Source organism: Parus major, chromosome 6 (assembly GCF_001522545.3).
Source record: "Parus major isolate Abel chromosome 6, Parus_major1.1, whole genome shotgun sequence".
NCBI classification, from domain to species: domain Eukaryota; kingdom Metazoa; phylum Chordata; class Aves; order Passeriformes; family Paridae; genus Parus; species Parus major.
The window spans coordinates 13,970,649-13,993,850 of record NC_031775.1 but is presented as its reverse complement, the minus strand read 5'-3'; the positions used below and the strand labels follow the sequence as shown (position 1 = coordinate 13,993,850).

General features: G+C 40.3%; 1 protein-coding gene across 1 annotated transcript in view; it reads right to left on the bottom strand.

Annotated features, from left to right (window-relative positions):
• Positions 1 to 250: 250 nt before the first annotated feature.
• The window catches only part of WDFY4 (WDFY family member 4), a 129,951-nt gene continuing 106,999 nt past the window's right edge, over positions 251 to 23,202 (bottom strand). Inside the window, exons 55-65 of the mRNA XM_015633651.2 lie at positions 21,057 to 21,210; positions 19,367 to 19,458; positions 14,654 to 14,866; positions 13,942 to 14,089; positions 13,335 to 13,492; positions 11,612 to 11,770; positions 7,571 to 7,750; positions 4,529 to 4,711; positions 3,863 to 3,950; positions 1,532 to 1,643; positions 251 to 658 (exon numbers count right to left, since the gene is read on the bottom strand). Coding sequence (XP_015489137.1) covers positions 592 to 658; positions 1,532 to 1,643; positions 3,863 to 3,950; positions 4,529 to 4,711; positions 7,571 to 7,750; positions 11,612 to 11,770; positions 13,335 to 13,492; positions 13,942 to 14,089; positions 14,654 to 14,866; positions 19,367 to 19,458; positions 21,057 to 21,210 — 1,554 coding nt within the window. The 3' untranslated portion in view covers positions 251 to 591. The remainder of the gene's footprint in view (positions 659 to 1,531; positions 1,644 to 3,862; positions 3,951 to 4,528; positions 4,712 to 7,570; positions 7,751 to 11,611; positions 11,771 to 13,334; positions 13,493 to 13,941; positions 14,090 to 14,653; positions 14,867 to 19,366; positions 19,459 to 21,056; positions 21,211 to 23,202) is intronic.

Sequence of the window (23,202 nt, the reverse complement as noted above, 5' to 3'; positions counted from 1 at the left end):
GGCTGGATAAAGACAGCATCAGGCTGGGAATTCCAAACTTCACTTTGCAAGAAAAATAGCTTTTCAAAAGGCATGCATACATTTTTATGCACATTCAAGGAGGAGGGATGACTAATAATGGAGCTATTAATATTTTTGCATGTCAGAGAAGAATAAGAATACTGGAACATACTCACCTGTTTGAAGCCCGACTATTTTTTATCTCATGATAGTAAAAATACAATATGTTATTATTAAGCTACACTGCTCCTTGGAATAATCAAGGCAATTTTATTTGCTAAATAATATTTATGAAATACAATGTATTATGTCAAATTCTGTATCTAAAATAACATTTTAAATACAAAGATTTTCTCAAGACAAATACTACAAAAATCTCATTGTCTATGTGCATATTTGTCAGTTTCTCTCACAACTTTGGGGGTCCATTGTCTAATTTAAATTGTGCTTGACTGCAGGGTCAGACCAACTCCCTTAAGATTCAGTCCCCAACAAGAGGCTTCCAGTTTCTCTGATTTTTCATGCTCTGAAGGGTAAATTTTCTCTCCATCCAAAAGGTTGAAAAAAACAAGAAATCTTCGCTATTTCTTCCTACCCATCCACAGTCCAGCAGCAGAGTCTTCCCCAGTCATCACCAACTAGGATTTTGGAGGAATTTCTTGAGAAAGAAAGAAAAAGACAAAGATTTTGATACAAATCAAAGTTTGATACTTCAAAGGCTGAGCTTAGAATTGGGTCCAAAATTTCCTGGAGTTCAGTGGGTGAGTTGGGGACAACTTAACCAGATCAGCAGCTCTTACCCTTCTCTGAGATTCTATGGATGTTAAATAATCTGCTGTCCAGATTCACAATTCAGACTTGTTAGCATGATGTCCTGGCTTCAGCCAATGAAATTCCTGCTGCGTGCAGTGCCACCAACACTAGTGAAACTAACCCTCACCCCAAATGTTCCCCCTTTCAATGCACATCAACGTCACACTAACTGCTCTAAAGCTAAGCATGCAGAACGCAGCTTTACCATTCTACCAAATGTCAAATTTTAACACTTTCGGAGAAAGAGACAGTAACTGTTTTACAGTACATCGTAACATCCTGGAGTAGGAGATAACAACAAATACTACAGCCAGATGACTGCAGGAGGGGCTTGAGTAAACTAAAATACTGCTGGCTGTGCAAACTGAGAGCAGTTGAACAACAAAATTGTCCTTTGGCCAAAAACTTCCCATTCACATTTTAAGCAGGTACTATCTCCAGCAACTCCCAAGATAGGAGTTATTTCCATGTTGCAGGGATGGTGTAACATCTACAGAGTTCTACAACTATTCTGACCAAGACCTGCTATTGATCCTGGCTAACCCATCCAATGACTCCCCCAATGTCCTTCATTAATGCACCTAGCCAGGCCAGCTCCCTCAGGGGCTGTTTTTGGCTACAAGAGGTCTGGCTGAGCTCTCAAATGCCCCAAACTGAACAAACAGCAGGAGCCCAGCCCCAGGACCCCCATGCCGGGCAGCGCCGGCAATGGCCCTACCTGGACACGGCCAGCGCCGTCACCGCCGGGCTCGTCCTGCTCGCCTTGCCAGTCAGGGCAACACTGGGATTCAGTTCCCGACAGAGAACAAGCTGTCTTCCACACTTGTTACCTGTTGTGTGGTTTAAAAATAAATATTTAGAAAGCGTCTAGGGGGGCAGCATGGATGGGATTGTTATTATTTACGGTCAGCAAGTTGTTAAGTTGAGAACAAATATATTTAATCTTGGCCTGTGCTGTAGCAAAATAGGCCCATCCCAATTTAATTTGTGGCTATGATAGTTACATGTGCTGACGTGCGGCTGTATCAATTGTGTGCTAAATTGGATTTGTGTATTATTGCTTTCTAAATTGCATGCCTAGTTCAGCAAAATTGTTCATCAGTTTTCACTGGCTCTGTGCTTAATAAGATGCCCCACAATACTTTGCTGCCAGGATATAATACAGCCCATAATTGCCTAGTAAAAAGAAATTACATAAAGCCCTGGTATTATCAACTTATCTAAATCTGCTCATAACAGAACCAATAATTAAATGCTGCGGACATTTCACATACACACATACCCCTAACAACATAACTCAATCACAGGTACTCTGGTCTTTTTAATGACTGTGTTTTGTATTAATTTTATTTTCTTTAATGCACAGAATGAGATGAGGGAATATTTGGTCATTTGAAATAATTCTGAAGTCATCTGAATAGGTTAAGGGAGTATGACCCTGCTTTGATTACAGCTCTCAACCCTTTATTAAAGAATGCTCTTCCCATATGCATCTGAAAACATACAGCTTTATGTTCATGTGCAAACAGGTGCTGTCTACACATCAGCAGGTACCTGGGGTGTGCACAAATCTTTTATGGTGCTCTTGGAAAAAACCACAAGAGTGTTCTGCTGTGCTCCCATGGATGGCTTTTAAGTTCTCATTTAGAAAACTGCTTAAGATACACATTTTAGAAATAGCTAAAATATCAGTCTGTTCAAAACATTCATATGCAATTATGCCTGGAAAGACCTGCCATGGGAAGTTATAGACAAGAACTTCAGAAATTCTTAAATCAAAGGACATTTTTTTATAGATAAAGAGAATCCACAAAATGACTACAGAATACCACTGGGAGTTTGGAAAGAATTTTAAGTCTTTTGCTTTGACTTATTGACAAAGCAATCTTGGATCAGAGAAGAGAACAAAAAAAAATATGAAGTTACCGCAGCCAGACTATCTCACATGTGGTGTCTCAGGTGTTCTTACACCTTCCCTAGCCATCTGGCTCTGGCTACTCTGAGGCATGACAAAAGGTTTGATAAGCATCTGGTTAGGCCATTAAACATACAGAAGCATACTGGAAATATTTCACGTAGCAATCTAAGTAATTTTGATGCCAAGTTCCATGAACAGCACTTCTGAAGATCTCTGTGGTAATGCCCAATTACTGTATAATATCTTTTTTTTTTTTGCAGATGTTACATCTATAGCTCTACATTTATGCAAATTGTGTGCCTAAAACTGAAGTAATAGAGAATGTCTGTAATGAGGACCACAGCAAATAAGTGGAGTAAATTATACATAATAACACCACAGTTCCTTTCTCTTAGAAAAGCACTGGGAAAAGAAGAAAGCTGAGCTATTTAGGATGTGCCTTTAAAGCTTTCTGACAGGTTTCAGCTCCTGTATTTGTTAGAACAGAGAAGTGAGCTTGAGTTGTTTTTAGTACCAGTCAGCACCACAGTCCCATGATCTTATTAACCTCAGCTCTGTGAGAACTCCATGGTATCAGCTTCAGCTGCACACAGCCTTGAATAAACTGCTCCAAGCACTAGGGCCTGCTACTGGCTTCCCACCAGTTTGAAGGACCTCTGACTTCTTTTAAGGTGGCAAAGACAACAAACTTCTCTGTTCCATGCCAGAACAGGATCTGGCACTGCCCACTCTGATGTGGTGCCAGGATACTTTAGTACAGGCCATCAGCAGAGGTGCCAAGGCAGTGGACTCTCTGGAGCCAGGACTATTTCCAGCCATTGGTTTCATAGGTTCATGCAGAAAGGCGGTTGGTCTTCTGAGGTTGACAGAACTCACAGGAGAGCCTGTGAAAAAGCCTTCAGCTTCTGGTCAGCTTCCAGGTGCGCCCATGAGATGGCTGGCTCAGGTGTGCTCTCTGTCTCCAAGGTGGGGCACTTGCCACCCACCACTGTTGCTGGTCACAGTAAAATTGCACCAGTTGCCCACACCATCTCCCCTTCATGTGCTCACACCCCCTCTTCTTGCTCACAGCCAGACAAGGCTTGCAGCACTGGGCCATGCTGCAGTTCACAGCCCACCCTGCGCTCATACCTGTGCTGCCCGGCTCTTCTCTCGCACCACTCTGCACTCTCGGTCCAGCACCTTGCTCTGGGGCACTGCTGTATGAGGTCTTCCACAGCTGTGCCAGTGAGGGGGTAAAAATGGAAAAAGCGTGGATTGTAACAACGAGAGAAGGATTCAGCTCCTACTTCCCAGCAAGGGGTGGGAATTGGACTTCTAACACAGAACAGAATTTGGCAGTTGTCCCTCTCTCTGTCACTAAGCTGCAGGTGTCACACTGCAGGAATGTATGCAGGTGGGGTTGCAAGGCTGACACACTATCAAAAATCCCAATAACCCAGGATGTTCACCCACCATACTGGAGGCAGAATCAGCAGTGAATTCCTACTATGAGCAAGTAGGACTTAATATACGGAGCTGTGAATTCTCACATTTCTGAGGAATTTTTACTTTCAGAATCACCCCAGAATGGACAGCACATTTAAAAAATTCTCCCCAGAATGCACGAATTCCTCCTTCCAGGAGGTTTAAAGTTGATAGGAAGCAAATATTTTACTCTGATTTTAATTTTCTGCCCTCTGCTGCACTGTTAAGAAAGTGGCATGGGCTTTTAGTAGCTCTGTCCCTCAATTTAGAATAAAATAACTCCAGTCTACAATGAATCAGGATTCCTTTTCCTCTCTCCTATCCACCTACCCTCACCACTCCATCTGTGCTTCCTGTGATGATGATGCTGCGTGTGTCCCAGTCCATCACTTCAGCAAAGCAGCAGCAAACAATGTGGCAGCTGGGGCTGCAGGCAGTGCTGATGCTTGCAAGAAGCTGGCCATTGACTGTCCACAGGTACAGGTAGGATCCCGCACAAGAGATAATGTCACCCTGTAACAGAGCAAGAGGCAATGTGTCAAAGTCCCACACTCATCCTCCTCATAACTTTTAAATGGTGATTAGAAATTGCTGAATTGCTCTGATTTAAATTCTGACCATTTTTTTTTTCTTCTGGGCAAATGATACAAATCAGACAAAGAAAAAAAATTTTTTTTTTCCATGAAAAATTATGACATTTTTACATCATAGAAACCTGAAACAACTGTCTCAGATTCAGCAAGATAATGAAAAAACAAGTTTTTTTCACATTTTAAAATGAAAATATTAAATGAAATGTTCCCTTTCTGTTTTCAATAAAATGCAGGCTTTTATTAAAAAAGCAGACTGAGAGACTGACCGAGCTACTGTCAGGGACAGGGGCTGTGCACAAGCAGTGCCTAGCACAGGTTCTGGGCTAGGACAAGTGCTCTTATAAGTTTTACAAATAAGCAGTCTGAAACAAGGACGTGGTGTTCACCTGCTTAGCTGTGAAGCCTTTGGTGATTTCACAATCCTCCTCTGCCCCTCACAGGGAGCTCACTGTCATCGCATTTCTACACCGTTTCCTGCATCTGACCAATGACCAGCTCTGCATCCAGTGACCTGCACTTGTGATGCAGAAAACATCCTTTGCACAGCACCTCTCCCCTCCATTCCATGCAGGTGCAGCCTTACCAGAGACTGCTTATAAGGAGCAAATACACAAGTGAGTCTTTAGGGAAACACACAGAACCAAGAATCAAAGCTGCAATTGTAAGTGATCCAATCAAAAGTGTATTTTGATCAAGTTATTAATTGAAATTCTACATAACTTTTCTACTCTTGATACATTCTAAGAATCAGCTAAATAGAACCTCGTCAGCAAAGTCATCAGATTCTGAGAAAGGACAGTGTGCCCTAAAATTAGCAGCATGCATCTGGTTTAAGTCAACTAACACCTTACTTCACCCCTGCCTCATGTGGGGCCAGGGCCTCTTCACACTGCTGGGCAGAATTCTGGAGATAAAAAATGATAGCATTTTCAAAACAGAGCTGCCAATAATTCAAGAGATTAAATTTCAGCTACTTTATCTGCATGAGAGTACATGATGTCCAGGTATTTGGCAATGATCTACAGTGCTTTTCAGGTCTGAATCAGGAATTTAAAACTAACTGAAATAATTAGTTACAGCAAGCTTTTACAATCCTCCTTAGTGTATGAACTTTTTGGGACAGCTCTTATTTTGTGTCTACACTACACAAATACCATGAGGTTTGGATCTATAGATGGAACTTCTAGATGCCCAAGCAACTCCAATAATCACGTAATGAAGGGCTGTATATGGTTCTTATTCTACAGATTTTTTTTTCCTTTTTCTTTCCTTTTCCTTCAAAACTTTGCTTTGAACCATTCTGAATTTTTCAAGAAAAAACCCTTGCTACCAATCATGTAATTATGTGTTAATCAATACACCGTAGCACAATGCAAACACTTTGTTTCTATTTTTATGTAGTTTACATAAATATATAAAGAAGCATTAAACAAAAATTGCATTTCAGAATTAAGTGCTCTGTATTGCAAACATCAAAAAGAATTTTTTCATCCACAAGAAATGGGCCTTTTTTTTTTTCCTTGAAGCTTCAGTCATACTTTTCTAAGGTTTTTCCTCTATTAAATGAACCTTTAGATATACTATTATCCAAACAGCTTAACCATTTGCACTCTGATAAAGTGGAGATCAGTCATTTGGATCAGTCACCAGACTGTTTCTGGCACAGATTGTCTTATTTTTGGACAGTTCCAGGAGAGCAGATATGGACTGAAAAGGCTGCTGTAGTGGCTGGTACAGAACAGAGAGGACTCTGTCCCCTTGGGATCTTGAGCAGCTCTGTGCCAGCCCACCCCCTCATTTCTGAATGCTTGGCACTGCTTCAGCTCACTTCATAGGGACCACCAAGGTATTCTGAACTGGCCTTGCTGAGGCCATTGGCCACTTCACACTGACCAGGCCTGCTAGGACTGGGGGCTGAGCTGGCACTGAACAGAAAACTTAAATCCCACCCTCAAACTGATACCCATCAGACTGCATGGTTAATAAAGCTCTGATATGAGATGACTGTTTTGACACAGACTAAGTAGAGACTATCTGCCTGGCTTCTTATTGCTATGAACTCAATTTTGCTTTTGTACAATATCCAGGACTGGATTTAACCTTGAATTGTATGAGCAGCTGAAACCCTGTTCTAGTATATTAGCAGACAGAAAAAAATAAATATGAAAGCAAGATTTTTGGGAGGTAAAAGTTTGGGAGAAAAAAAAAAATCTCATCCAGGGTGTTTATAGTAAAATCCAATACAGAATATTTTCCTATCAACATGCATGCAATTCTGGCCAGGCACAGACCTCAACAGATTTATACCCACTGCTATCAGGAGCACTCCCCACACCTGGGAGTAGAAAGGAAAGGAGAAAGCCAGCATTATCACTGAAAAGTGTAATGCAGTTGTCAGCTGAGCTGGCAGACTGTAGTCTAACGTGTCTCTGCTGCATGAATGTCAGAAGAAATTAATGAAACAACAGGGGCAACAAGGTTATGGGTGAGCCAAATACAGGAAGCACTAGGGTAATACTTCATGCTCCATAAACTAAAAGTTGTTTAATCCTGCTATCTATCTATCCATAGATGCTTCTACTTAGCTACTCAGTCTAAGATGTTGCTTTTAGTGCTTGCCTCTCATCATTAAGAACACTATTAGCAATCTCTGTAGAAAGAAAAAAAAATCAATGTATCAGACTCTCAGGATGTTTTTTATGTTGGGAAAAGCACCCATTAGATTATCATGAAATGTTCATGGATGCATCAGGAGAAAGATGATAAATGAAGATCTTACTGTTGAATTGTTGATGGCAACAGAACCAAGGCTTTCCTCGTGGGCAGGAAGCTGGCTCATAAACGTCAGCTGGTTCAGGTCCCAGATGATGCAGGTTCTGTCATCGGATCCACTCACAAAGATGCTGTAGGGTACAGATGCAGCAAGGCAGGTCACTGCTTGAGTGTGTCCATACAAAGCCTGGTGGGGAAAAAACAACCAATAAACCACAGCAGATGCTGGGTGATTTACTAGAGAATCACGGTCCTACCTCATTTGCTTAGTAAGAACAAGCAACCTAGTCATTCTCTGGAGAACTGAAGAGGGAATGAGGAGGAAGTACGAAAGGATATTACAGAGAAACATCCTTGTCCCCAAATCATAGCTGAGGAAAGCTGAGGGTCCAAGAGATTATATGATTTGCCCAAATTACAGAGTGATTCAGGGTCCTCGGCCTACTCTCTAGACTCTAGGACAGTGCTTTATGCTCATCAAGAAAAAAAAATAAAATAATTTTTTCACTTCAGTCCATGTATTTTTAACTAGAATTTATGCTTGGAAATTTCTTCATATTTGAAAAACTTTTTGAAATACAATTTATCAAGATGTATTTCAGTAACCTTCTCGGTCTTATCTTTCTGTGTATATGAACAAGTACTAATGCACCTCTAATGCTGGTTAAGAGGAGACAGCATTTATGGAGAATTCTTGCTTTAAAGCCACATAGGAATTCTTTTGTCTTTCATCATTACACAACGTTCTTTTTTGTTGTTGTTTTTTTATAGGTTCAGACACATAAGGAGTGCCCAGTTAAACTTAGCTTTATTTAAACAGTTTCTTTAAAAAAGTAACATGTTTCAGGCAATTTAACTGTGCAGATAGAAGGCACAGATTGATATATGTTGCGAACTATTGTCTTACGCAGTGCTCTCAAGTGACAGCAGTGTACACCTCTTCCTGCATAACCACAGTAAATGGGAGCAAAACCTATACATTTTATCAGGGCAACAGAGAAAAAGTCAACAGCTTTCCTAAAAAGCCTTTCAAGGTTTATTTTTTAGCTAACTTACTGTGAAAAATCAGACCCACAAGTTCAATCTTTTGGTTTTCAAAGGAAATTTATATTACTTGCTGGCTTTCTTTCCATGGCATTATTAGCACATTTCTAGCTTCTATCTCAGTTCAGCTAGAAGCAGGGGAGACACATGTACCAGATGGCTTTTATGGACACACCTCATCCTCTTTTCCAGCATGGGACCATGAGACTGAACTTTTGCTGGCTAACATGTGCTGCTACTTGCCAAGGTCACCAGGACAACAGCAAACACTATTCCACAAATGAAGAACCTGAGCTGCAGCAGGCTCTGCATTACTGAAGGTGACCCTCAACTGCAAGGGATGACTTTCATCTTGGAACTTATTCCATTCACAAGAACTGCCGACTGTAAATACTGGCACAAAACTAGGTCTCTAACTGTGGTTTTCAGAAGTCAGAAATGCTCTCATGTAAGCATGGAAAAGAAGGCTCAGTGATAGCTTTGGACTGGCTGTGGAACATCGTTTTTACGAAGGACTGGGCATAATCAAGTGCCCATACTTGAGAACTGCACAAGACTGCTGCAAAAAAAAGCTGGGATAAGGCAGGTTCAAAGGGCTCAAAAATTTCCTTTCCTTTTTCCAAAGCATAAAAGAAAACATATCCAGTGTGAAGGCATCCAAACTGCCAAATCAAGCCAAGCTAAACTCCTGCACAAGTTTCACTAAAACATTTTTTCTCTTTTATTTTAACCCATAAAGATCCTACTTGGCAGTAAAACACTTTAAATACAAGCTGAGTGTGGAAGAGGGGGAATTATACCTGCACATAATTACAGTATCAGCTTCAACCCAGCAGTCTCAATGCACATTCATGCAAAAATGTCTCAAACTTTTGGCTCCCTACATCTTTTTGTTATCACTCTGCAAAGACTGACCAATTTTTCCTTAATGGGAAATATCTTGCAGCATATTTACATGAAGATCTGAAGGCCTGTCTCCAAGGTATTTTAACAAATATCAAAAGACAAAAGAAGGCCAGCTTCACTGCAGAAATGTTAAGTCCATGAAAACCTAAACCAAGTTTGACCACTCAACTTAACTGGCTGACAAGGACACAGATACTTGACAGATATGCTCCATACCTTCCTGAGAGGTCTGTGAGGCAGAGAGCACACCTAGCTCAAGTGTTTCATTTGGCCTAGAAATTCTGAAGACTGGATCACACAGATCCCTCTGCTAGTAAATTTAATGGATCAATATTGAGGCAATTACACTCTATCTTTACTGTTCTGCAAAAATATGGAAGCAGATCCCACTAGAGAGGCAAAAGCTACTTTTTCTGCAGAAATATAGTTTCTGTACTTTCCTACATTCCAAACCAGAATGTGTCAGTCCCATGAGACAGCTGGTAAGTGAATAACATCCCCTTTATAGCACATAAGCTACTCTTAAGCAAAGCTCACTCTCTCAGGAAATTTTTTTGTTCAGCAGAAAAAAAAGCCACCATGAAACAGTAAATTACATGAAAGCAGAAAGTAATTCACTGGAAGACATTTAGAACCATAGTTCAAGTTAACATCCAGTCCAGACAGTCATTAAAAGAAAAAAAGCCTCCACTAGCAATGTAAAGGAAAAAATACAGAATTTGTTATTGCATGATCTCATACCACTTTGTGGATTTTGGGTAATACTGAATTAATCACAGTGGAACACATCAGCAAAGCTGATTTTGGATTGTTAAAGACGTTATAATGCAGATAAAAGACAACCTTCTTGGTTGTTCGAAACTCAAGACTGACCCCCTGACTGGTATTGTTTAGATGCTGATGAAAATTATTATTATTATGAAAATTATTATGCTTTTTTCTACTGCTACTTCTTCCATTTCTATGTTCATGTCCGCCTTTGGAATAATAACCAGCTGGATTAAACAGTCATCAGATCTTTTTCTGTATTTCTGTCCTCTACTGCATTAAACATCATAAAACTCAAAAGAGAGGCTGATCTAAAACACTTTCCCCTGTTAATTTCAATAGAAATTCCAACATAAATTTCTGATAAATGAAGATCTAAATACTTCTCTGGCATTCCAGCAGACAATGAAGTTTTCACTTCATTTAAGGACAAATAAAATACCTTCATACCTTAAGTTTTGGCTTAAGGTATGAAGAACACTGAAATATCACCTGAATACCCCTCCAGAACAAACAGAAGAAGCTTCTAACACTTGGAGATCTTGGTGATCAATGAACCCTTTATCTGCCTAAAAGTAGCAGAATTTTTTAATCAAGTCTCTTAATTTCTTTAGGGAAGAGGGGCCCCATGCTGCCTTTCAGATAGGATAGTGGTGTACTCTAGTTCTACTTGTAAAGCTGAGAACTCACCATAGCTGTACCACACAAATTCAATATTGTAAATGAAATGGCATGGATACAGGTGTTCGATGACTATAGATGAGCTCTAAATCAACAACCACTAAAGGGCTTTGGATAACAAGGACAAAAACTACAGCATTCTTACTGGATGCATCCTCCCTCATGGTGTGACAGATAAACCTTTCATGTTCTGAATTCAGGCTGAGAAAAAATAATCAAGAACTTTGCCTGGCTGAGCCACCAGCTAAGTTTGCAGGATGTTCTACCGATCCTATCCATTGCTGTAGCAGCCCAGAACAAATCATAAGCATCTCCAGGTGATACTTGGTTTTGAAAATAACCCAAGGGTTGCACTTCAAGAGAGGAGAATATGCCTTATCTTGATTATTTCTTTTATCATGATGAACTTTGAAAATTCTGCTAAAGGGAAAAAAATCCACCAAGTGGCACTTATAGCTATGAGCTGTTGGTATAAGGAATATTATCAGGTCCTGTCCTGACTGTCACATGATACTGCTTATTACTGTATTTTTCCTGCCTTCTTATTCCTTCTTATTCAACAAAGGTTGAGAGCTAAAAACCTTTTAGCTAAAAACCTTATCTTCTGGGTTCCATTATGTTTCCATAGCAGAAGAGCCACATTACTTACCTGTCTCAGGTTTAGGCATTTCACTTTATCCTTGATCAGGGTGAATTCCCAGACACACACCACTGAGCTTGTTCCAGATGTGATTATGGTAGTTGCTGAAGGACACACTGCGCAGAGGCACTTTCCCCAGTCTGCCATGCACTCAAATGTAGTCACATTCTGTACAAGAAAGCATCTTTAAGTCAAATGCTCATCTGGTGATACCATGTATTTACTATTACCAAATGACAGATTCCACTTTCAAAACTTAACTTTCATTTTTTAAGTCTAAGAAAGAAAATTTCATCATAACCAGTCTCTATGTGAGCACAGCTGTGAACATATGGACATGCACAGGCTGTGCCACCTTCCAGGGGCCAAACAGGAATGCTGAACAAAGCTCAGTCTTATGTCTTAGGAAATCTTGGCCCCTATTCCTTTTGTGCCACACTTCCTACACAACTTCAGAAAGCTCATTCTGCCACCATATTGTAACAGAAGGCAAATGTTCCATGTAGATTAAAAAGAAGTCTCAGGTTGAGATGGCCACTGCTAACAGAGTTACTGCCAAGCCCTGAAACCCTCCCTTGTTTGTACTGAAAAGCCAAAAGACAAAGCACTAAGTTCCATTCTGTGCTCTGTTGGCAGCACCCAAATCAGTCTAAAGCAGTGTCAGGTCTATTACACACTGCTACAATTGCAGCACGAGCATCCTCCTGCACATTCTGCATTAGCTCTTCCCCACACACCTGGGACAACACTCTGGTGCCAATGATTCTGATGGAGCTGGATAGCACAGCTACAAAACCCCTAGCACAGACAGAACAAATCTTTACCTCCTTACAACAAAGACTAAAGTTTCTTATAAGCTCATGTCTGCCAGCACTGTTGACTCAGAGAAAATTCAAGTTGGACTCCCAACTATTGCTCATAATGACTGTGTAATCACGCTCACTATGCTCAGCGTCACCCTGAGTTTTGAAGTGACAAACTGAATAATTGATGCCTGCAGCAACACTATGAATTGCTAAGCATTGATTTTATTAGACAGGGAGCAGAAATTAAAATATATCTCATGGCTTTTTCATTTCCATTGACTTTGGGTATGTCTGTAAAAACACAATGAATGCCACTTGCACAAATATCCACGTCAGTATCTTGCTGAATTATGTGCTATGCTATTCTGCTTCCTAAGCTAACTCAGAATTCTTAGCATAGCAGTGTCCCAAATACACCCAAAAATCAGTGTGTTTATGGCAGAGGAAGAAACTAGATCTGTCAAGTGCCCTAACAAGCAGTGTGATGATACAGACCATTTATTTTTAACAGCAAAGAAGTAACAGTATTAACTTCATTATTTTGAATGAATGCACTGGACTATGCTGGAGCCAGAGGGGAATTAACAGATGGTTCTGCCTTTATTCCAGCAGAAATTTCTGCACAATGAAATTTCTAATAAGTGACCAGGAGACCTTGTGTTGTCCTTACAACCTATGGACAACACAATCACTGGATGGAAAACTTGAGATAATTTAGAGGCAAATGCCATGTTTTTTAGCAGTGTAAAATCATTTTATATCATCTTGGATATCCGACTTGAGACTCCTCAAGAAGCTTGACTGTGAGAAAGGTCTGTAAGGTGTCATCTGAAATCAGCTCTCCAACAGCCTCTGAAATGGGTGCCCAAACCAAAGACCACAACATATCATTAATTTCTTGAATTCTTGGAGTTTTCCTTATTTACCTTCTCAGATCCATAGTTTCCAAAGGAGCAGGTGAAATCCTCAAATCCCCAGCAGAATGTTTTGCTCCAAAGAGGAGGAATCATAATTTTATTTTTTTCTACGGCCAGAATGCCTTTCTCTGTATGAACAATGTGTCCAATAGCTCCCTTGGGATAGTCTGGAAAGACAGCAGAAGTATTTAATTCTGTTTGGTTTACAGCACTTATGTTAACTTTTCTCCTTGCACAGCTTGTGTGGTGAGGCTGGCAAGTCTCACATCTGGGCTCAGTGCTGTGGCCAGGCCCACAGACAGAAATCCACTCTGAAACTGAGATACCACACACAATAATGGAAACACTCCTCTCCAGTGGACTGCATAAATCCATGTGGAGAGGGTGACATCTTAGAAAAAAAAATTGTTCCAAACTCCACAGTAGAAGTTTGAAGAAGTTTTCTGTGCCCACTCCTAGCACAAAGATACAGAAATCACAATTGGCAGAAGGGCCCTTGGTTGAACCAGCTCATACAAAGCTGACTACTTTTGTGATCTTGAAAATCCAGATTCATCCTGTCCATTAATTGTGTATTTGTTAGCTCAGAAAATGGAACACAGCCCCCCCACAGCACCTTTTATGGTAACTGGTGAGAGCTTCAAATTTTGCAGACTGCTCACAAAAGGAGGAAGAATTCCACTTGAGTGAAGGAACAGCCCAGTCTCTCTTCCTGCTGAACTTTTCCCTTGAGCATTCCTAGATGGATGTGGTTTTGTGAAGAGCTAGAACAGAAGGAATGTCATTGAAAAATAATTCTTTATTTGCAAGACCATGCAGGAGAAATACCTGTTTAAGTTCTTAATCACAGACTCCAGGACCACCATACATGAACCTCTTAATTAAAATAAAATCTTACTCATACTATGTTTTCATCAGACCACCTCCTTCCCTCAGAGAGACAGAAAGCTAATCCCAGCAATTCTGGATAAGAAAGAAAAGCACAGGTGAGACTTAGAGCTGAGTTTTAGTTGACTATACCCATCCCCAGACTAGTGATGACCTGTGTGACTGTACTGAAGGAGCAGAACCCAGAGCTGATACTGCAGCTCTATGGCATACAGCAGGAGCAGTGTGGTTAGAAAGTGGGAGTGCATACTGATGTAGTACAGAATCTGGAAAAGCCTATAGCTCATCTTTCAGCAGATTTAAACCAGAAGATGTTTCTGATTTAAGTTACTATTACTGGTTTCCAATTAAAACACTGTAACATCAAGATTATGTAAGGTATTATGACCTTATACTGGAAGGTCAACATTATGTTCCCTACTCTCATGATACAGTGGTACCTGCTTTGGTATCTGTCCAAAGTTGCTGATAAATCCCAGGATCGTGCTCTTAATCAGAGGATCCTTAACGTTGTTGAGGTCCATCTTGTCTCCATAGAAGTAAGGGTGATAGGTGTTAACTGCCTCCACTGCAGCTGAGCCATGCTGCTTGTGGCCAAAAATAAGGTCTATCCAGCGATGAAGGTGTGCACTGACATAGTCACTTTCCAGTGCCTGAAACCAAAACAAAGTGACTTAGTTCACCAGACTGTATCTATTAGAAATGCATTACTGCTTTCCAATCCTTGCTGGAGATGAATTCTCTACAAGTCAACCATTGCACTTTCAGTTCCTCCAGTACCACTTTTCTCAGACCATCCTCAAAAAACACTAGAAGAGACTAAATTGGACCCCCACAGGAAACAGGACAGAGTGCCACATGTTTGACTTGACAGACACCAAGAGCAATATCCTCAGACACAACACAGGTAGGTTTCACAAAGCTATATGAAAGCATTCCACAGATCTTGGCACCCACAGTGATTGGCATATGGATTAATAGGACCAGAATGAACAATTACTATTGGAGATGACTACAAGAGATGCTACAAGGTAATATAACCACATAAATGTGTGCTCCAAAGAAAGCTCAATGCAATCACAGAGGAAAACCTGTGCTTGGAGGACCCAGACAGAAAGTTCGTAAGCAGGGGACACACCTTCAAGCTGAACCTGTGCCCACCACCGGGCTAGCCAGTCTGACCCATGAGGTTTCACTAAATATTACTGCTCCTGCCATCACCTGCCTCACCAAATTTTTGTGCATTCCCAAAAAGCCTTGCCCAGTGATTCAAGCAGCAGTGTCAAGCATTATTAAAAGCACTTTTCTATCTCCGAATCATTTGACTGAGTAATCCCTGATGTTCAGTGAAAGGTCTTCCAAGCAGACCAGCCCACCCAAAGCACAGCAGAAATAAACAAACTAATGGGATCCAGAACAATGGCTCATTTCACAGAGCAGACAGTAGCCCAGTGCAGCTGGTGTAAATGACCCTGCCCACAGCTATAATAATGATCACAGGGCAGCTCACAGAACAAGCACAGTGTGCAATCTGTCCCTGAACAGACTCAGAACTCATTCTTATTAATAAAAGCAGTTAGTCCATGAATTGCAAACTGTAAATTTTGACTGGCATTCCTGCCAAAGCAAAACAAAGTAACTAGCACAGCTGTAACTGTGCAGCCTTTCAGTATTTCACTGAGCACTATGGCAAGCCCAGCCACGGAGGGAGAACTTGTGCTTTAGGGAGGAAGTAAGTACATTTATTGAGTTTACTAGATTCCTAACTCATTAAGCATGAAACTGGAAGCTGTTCAGAGTTTTATGTCAAGAACAATGCTTTGCTCTCATGTTGTTGAAAGCAATAGTGAAACCTCAGAACAGTGTCAACCTCAATCTGTTTTGTGTACTAAACTCATTGTGAAGACTCCTAAAAATGGCCAAAATTCCAGTAATTAGTACCTCCAGCCTTGTGGATGATTTCACAGGACACAGAACTCTCATTTTTCAGAATTCAAGATCTCTGACTCTTCACTTCAGGCAGGTTAACTAAGATTCCTTGCACTCCCCTGTGTAGCACTAGTATCAGCTATGGTTGAAGAGATAATATTGCACTGACTGTACAGGAAATCTGATCATGTCTGGCAAATTATTAAGAAAACAAGTCTATAAACACGATCTTTCATTTGTTAAGCTGTTCCTATTTGATATTTAAATTAAATTATCAGCTGTGCCAATGTTAGTAAATAGTGCAGCCCAGTGGAAGCAGTTCTGTAGACAAATGGTAGAGAGCACCCAGCATCCACATTAAATGCACTCTGGAGGCTTTGCTTCCAACTAAATGCAGCTCCTGCAGGCTGAATGCTACCAGCATTGGGAGCACACAAACTGAAGTGCAGCTTTTCTTTAATTTCCTCCAAAACGAATCTAGTTAACACAATCTGAGATCATTCTACAGTGCCAGCAAATCCATGCTATGCAGGGATGACTGCAGTTTCATTTCCAAACTACACCATTACTCTAAAGCACAAGGCAAAAGCAGATTTCCCCATTGTATCCAAGTGCCTGTGGAATGTTCACCATTACACAAGCAGTAAGAAGCTCAGTAGTTTACACTCCAAACAAACCACAATAGAATAGACAGGATGTCTCCCTATGTTTTTCTTTAAAAAGCATCAGTGTAAAGTCACAGCATCTTTGAGTCACACGTGGCTTTTTGTCTGCAGCACAGCTGGTAGGGAAGGACAGTGTTGCCTTTCCAATATTTGGGTAACTGGAAAACAAAGACCGAACACTTCAGAAAGACCACAAGAAGAGCAGTGAAAGGAACCAGCCCCAAAACCTCCATCCCTTCCATGGAGCCACTGAGGAATATGAGGGAACTGTAGCATATTTGACCTCAATGGCCAAAACCAATTTGTAGGAGCAATAGGTAGGAGACAGGACTCGACTCAACTAGATTCACTGGACTCAACTCTTCATTTTAGCAAGGACTGCACTTCCAGCAGCAAGTTTACAGTGCACACAAAACTTAGATGAGGATCTCCTTCCTCCTAGTAACTGTATCATCATGTGGTTATGGGCACTGACAAAAGCTCAGATCTCTCTTCCCTTCCATCATCTTTCAGTGTGAACAGAGCTCTGAGCCTCTAAGTCACTCTCTACAGATTCAGACATGTCTGTCTCAGTAATGCCTATTATTGAGTATGCACAGGAAATTAAGCATTGTGAACATGGCTTTTAGCCTCCATTTAAGTTCTCTGGCAAAAAAGCTCTGGTAGATGACTGCATTTTCAAAATGGCTGAATACAAAATTTCATAACAAGAGTTACCCATTTCAAAATAGGTAAAGCAGAAAGATAGAAATTTAACTTCTTTTAAATATTTTTTAGCATTATTGTTCTGACACAGATTTAAAGGGAAGTGTTCAAGTCATAAATTCAAAATAGAAACTAAAGAGAGCCTCTTAATCTCTTCTATGAAAAGATGCAAAATCTCACTACGTAATCAACAGTCACACTATATAAACAACAGTCAAAAAAAAAGAACAAAACAAACAAAGGCAGTATTACTGCACAAATCAAAAGTAGGCAAGCACAGGCTCAGATCATATCCATGTTCACTCACAGGAGTAACCTGAGTGTGTGTGAATGAAACCAGAGTTGACCTGGCTCTCTCTCATATTCAATCATTCACAAGCCAAAGAATTTGAGGCATCAGGAACCTTCCAGTACCTAAGGGGAGGCCTACAAGAAAGTCCGAGGAACGTTTTACAGGGGAATGTAGTGACAGGAAAAGGGGGAATGGCTTTAAACAGAGAGGGAAGATTTACATTAGATATTAGGAAGGGATTGCCCACTGTGAGGGTGCTTAGAATTTAGAACAGGTTTCCCAAAGAAAATTGTGGAAGCCCCATTCCTGAAAATATTCAGGATCAGGTTGGAGGAGGCTTTCAGCAACCTGGTCTAGTGAAAGGTGTCCTTGCCCATGGGAGAGGGGCTGGAACTAGGAGATCTTTAAGGCCCCCTGCAACCCAAAACATTCTATGATTCCATCAAAGTAATGGCAACTTAGTGGAAACATTGTGGTTGCTGTTAATGGTTCAGAGAACAGTGAAGAAAAGTATTTACAAAATAAGAGTATGACCCTGGTTTTGTTCTAAAGAAGTAGTAGTTAGGGTAGTAAGGAGATCAGAGGATTTAAGCCAGCATTTGGAGAGGTCAGCTGAGGAGAGGCTTATTTGGAGATACCAAAATAGAAAAGATGGTTGTATCCACAGTTTGGATATGATCACCTATAAAGTGATTATCGAGAGAGAAAGTTGAAATCCCAAGAGCAGGACCTGCAGAGGAGAGGTGTGAAGAATCCACTGAAGCAACAAACCAAGATAATGCAATGACTTGAAAATCCTGGGCTGTTTGTTTAGCCCCACCAATACTATATAACACATATATTCACCACAGCTGTACAAAGCATCACAGCAGCAGTCTGTGTGCACTCACACATGCAGCTCACCTGAGGAAATCAGATGGGATAGTGCAGGAGCACTAGATAGACCTGCATCAAGATATTATGCTGCAAAGTCTGAGTTCAATGCAACAATCTTCATACAGAATTGCACTCACATTCACTTTTATGTAGCAGATAACATCACATGGAAGACTTTCTAACTATTAATAGATAGCACTAATTGCAGTAAGTCTCGGGACCTTAGAGCTATTTGCTTTCAAACTGCCAAGGCTGACTCCATTAAGGGAAGAAAATTACATTAGGTTTCCCCCATCCCAACCCCCAAAAATAAAAAACCCACAAACTTCAGTTCTGACATGACTCAGAGAAGGAAATAAATAATTTAAATAATATTGTTAGCAACAACATGGACCTGTGTGCATATAAATTCCTGTGCACTATATAATGTTCTCTTACACTTTTGGGCTGAGATGTGTTCGTGCCACAAACATATGTGTAACCCACATTTGGTCGGGAAAGTTTGCCTTGATTCAAGGTGAATTGTTAGGCAGAGAAGCAGACATGCAAAGTTCAGAATCAACACAAACTTCACAAAGGCAGGATGCATTTGGATCCAGCATTTTCATTTCTGACTCTGGCCTTCAGAGCTTCATTTTCAGTGGGACCCAGGTAGCATTTTGTCACAAATCTTTATAGTCACTGACCTGTCTGTGCAGGAGAATGAATTTATGGGGGTCCCCATCTGCCCAAGGAGGAAGCTGCACATCTCCAAGCACTGTTCCATCCTGCATGCAGCCTGCAGGAATTACAGAGGGAGAATCCAAAACAAGAATAAGACATATTGAAAATAGGAACAACTTTATAAAACACTGAAGTCAAAGGAAATTGAGGTGATTTTCCCACATGAAGTTTCACTAATCAAACTTAGTGCCAGAGAAGACTGAACAACCAGTGTTCTAGGATTTCTGACCCAGTAATAAAGCAGTGAGAAGATGTTCTAGTAATTGTCACTAACACAGGAAAAATATGCATGTCCTCAGCACAAACCATTTTAGTACAGATTGCAAATGTAGACAAGACAAATGTGTTTGCACAACTTTCCTTTTATACATAATCCTGTGGGCCTAACTGCCAAATATTCCTACGAAAGCAGCCACTGAGAGGGATTTTCTTCTCAAGTCCTTTGCAACCTGATTCCTTTCAGAAGGTGAGCATATGTTCTTAATTCAGAGCATAGTGTTGTGCAACTGGATGAATTCAAGTCTAAATTGAGGTTCAGGTCTGGACCACAAGTTTCCCTACAGTTTAGCAGCGAGCAGATTTGGGTTCTTGGCTTTGCCTATTTTAAAATCTTCCTGTATTCTCTAGTGGCAAGATTCTGGTGCCTTTTGGGGCAACCCCACTCAATTCCACTCAGGTCAGTCTCTGCATCTTGATTTCAGCCAGGCTTTGTTTCTTGGCCTCCTCTCAGGAGGAAACTGCCCTAACTCTTTCTTATCTTTTAGCAAACTTCTAACAGATTTTTTTCCTTATTCTTATATATAAATACATAAATATAAACATTATTATCTTTTAGCATGCCTCATTTCACTGATACCTTAAGTACAATTGTAGCTAGATTTCAATGGGTTAAGTTGCCTTTGCTGTCACAAATTCAGGCTGATTCTTTAGGTATTTCTCCTCTGCCTTAATCGTTAACCAAGCAGTGTCTATTAAAGAAAGCAGCTTTGCATTGCAAATGGTGTGAAAATCCTGTAAAGTGAAGTGAATCAGAACTGCCTTGCCTATTTCTGAATAACGCTTTTTCTGGATTCTCTCTGAGTCTTCATCATGGATGCAGAAAGGTCTAAAGACAGTGTACATTCAGAGGAGATTGTGATGCTTCTTGAGGACAGGGAAAATATATCAAGTTCATGTGAGTTGTGCAGAACCTTTGAAGATGAGAGTGAGGAGGTTTGAAACTAATCACCTTGTGATCACATGCAGATTAAAAAACAAAAATAAAACCACCTTTGACCATTTAACAATTGGCACATCTCCAAAAGAATAATACATTTTCAATAGTTACAGATGTGATAATACAGGCCAAACTTTCAAAAGCAAGTCAACTAGATTGTTTATATAAAACTCCACTTTTGTGTGACAAAACGTATAATTCTTTTGCCCTGAAATTAATAGGAACTACTTGTTTCTTCCTGGCCTGGAAACTTGGTTCTTCTGACATAATTCAGTTTTCAGAATCTTGTATTCTTGTAGTGTTATTTGAATAAAAATTGATCTCATTGTTAGAAAGACTCATCCACATAGTCCAGAGACCAACACTCAACATATGATCTGGATCTGTCCTTTTGGTAGGATGCTGGAAGGAATGCTTATTTCCCTTCTAGAACTCACCAAGTTCAAAGTGATTTGAATTTGTTAGGAACTCTGGCAAATAAAAGAATTCAGGGATGAGCTCCCTAACGTCACTCATGTTGTCCCTTGATGCTGATTCCCACGTGCTCTTGACACTATGAAACATTCGGTCTGCAACATCAAAACTCCCACCCTGTGAAACAGAGACAGACAAAGAAGACTTCAGTGTGAGTAATCTTAAATTCAAGACAGTTTAGCCAATTTTGCAATGCCCCTTATCACATGATTGATAAGGGGATGACTCAAGATCAGCTCCATATACTGTGGTCTTGTTAGGAGCTACCTTAGTCCTGATTTGTAGATATCTATGTTGAGAGGCCACAAAGCTTGGAGTCTCAGCAGCCTGTAATAACAGAGGCAAACAGGAGCCATCATGGGCAGCTTGAGAATATCCCCATGCCTATTTTTAATGCTTCTGAAAGCATTTATTTTATTTAATCCCAGAGTGATTTACAAGCAATGGACCAATTCACTTGTGAAGGACCCAAACAGTTACGAACAATCTTATGTGCAATTCTCCTGTGAAAAAATTCCTTGGAGAAGGGGAGGTTACCACTGAAGTAACATTAATTAGATTCAGGAAAACAGGAAAGGCTCAGTGCTTCCTTAGGCAAAAAAGAACAAACCAGTGGGATTGTATAATGAAGACACTAAAACACAGAGGTGCAAGAGTCAATCTGTTAAAGATATAAGATGCAATGAGGTTCTGTCTGTGGCTGACCTCTTGGGAAAACAAAACCTTCAGATGGTTTATTCTCTGCCTGTAGACTGTTGCATGTGCCAGGCGAGGAGGATGCTGTACTTCTCCACAGCAACCATCAGCTGCAGTTTTGACTTGCAATCTATTATACAGGTAAACAACATTTAAGCACTCATGATTTGAGGATGGGATCCCACTCCCATGGATCAGATGAACCTCAGCAGTAGTTCCCACATGGGTTTCTAAAGGTAAGAACCACTTTTGGTTCCCCCTGAGTACTTGCACACTTAGCTTGCAACTCCTTTAGATCTGCTTTGCTCAGTCTGGCAACTGCAAGTCAAGAAGTAATTTTTGCCATATCTTTTTTTAGGGAGAAAATTCCTTCATGAATAAGTTATCAGAAGACAGTAGTCAATAAACCCCAAGTGCTGAAGCGCCATTCCTTGCTTGTCTTTTGAGATAGACTCACACCAAAATTAAACACATATTCCGGATGGAAAGATCCCACCCCTCTTTCCCTTAAGGGGAATTCTGGTCAAGCTTCTGGTCCAACCTCATCTCTAAATGACAGCATAGTTCTGCTTTAGCTCCTTGTCCTTCTTCCTTATACCAGTGGCAATTGTGAAGCCTTCCCATACCCATTCAAGGGACAGAGTGAAAAAGTGGCTAATCACATGAGCAAGCCTATCTGGAGTTAATCTGATGCACAAGGTCATCTTGCTCTTGATCATTATTAGGCAGGGACCCTTGGAGTCAAATTCAAATTGAAATTAAAACAGAGTAGAAGGAGGACTATAAATAAATCAACAGCTAACAAGTATCTCATTGAAGCATATTAAAGGGCTTTGTATATTTAATCTGCACACAGTGTGCTGTGTCTGGTGGTGATTGATGCTTTTTCATCTTTTTTTGCAGCTTTTATGAGAGCTGGTGGTAATCTCCTGAGAAACAATATGATTTGTAATAAAAAGATTACCTGTATTAAATAAAAATAATATATACATAGGAAATGCTGTTAGCGCGACAAATCTGGTTAAAGATATTACCACCACGAAAAAATGTGATTTTTTCCCTGGCTGTCTAATTCATTTTAGGGAAAAGTAATATCTTTAAAACTTAAGCCTGTATTATTTATAAAGGAAGCAATAACTGATTTTCCCATTTCCTATATTAATAAATTTATTTGCATATATTTATATCAGAATTAATGAGTTTTCTCTCTCTATGAATGCAAAAACTGCACTGAAAGGGAAAAAGAGAATCAAGAATTGCTTTATGCTTTTAGATTGCAAGACAATGAACTCTTACGACTTTTCTACAGCTAGATACAGTAGGTCTCTGTTTTCCTTCCTTTCAGTAGAGGCCTTACTGCAAGCAAAAATATTGGAAAAATATGCTTTTTAAAACTACAGTCCAGCAGGGTAA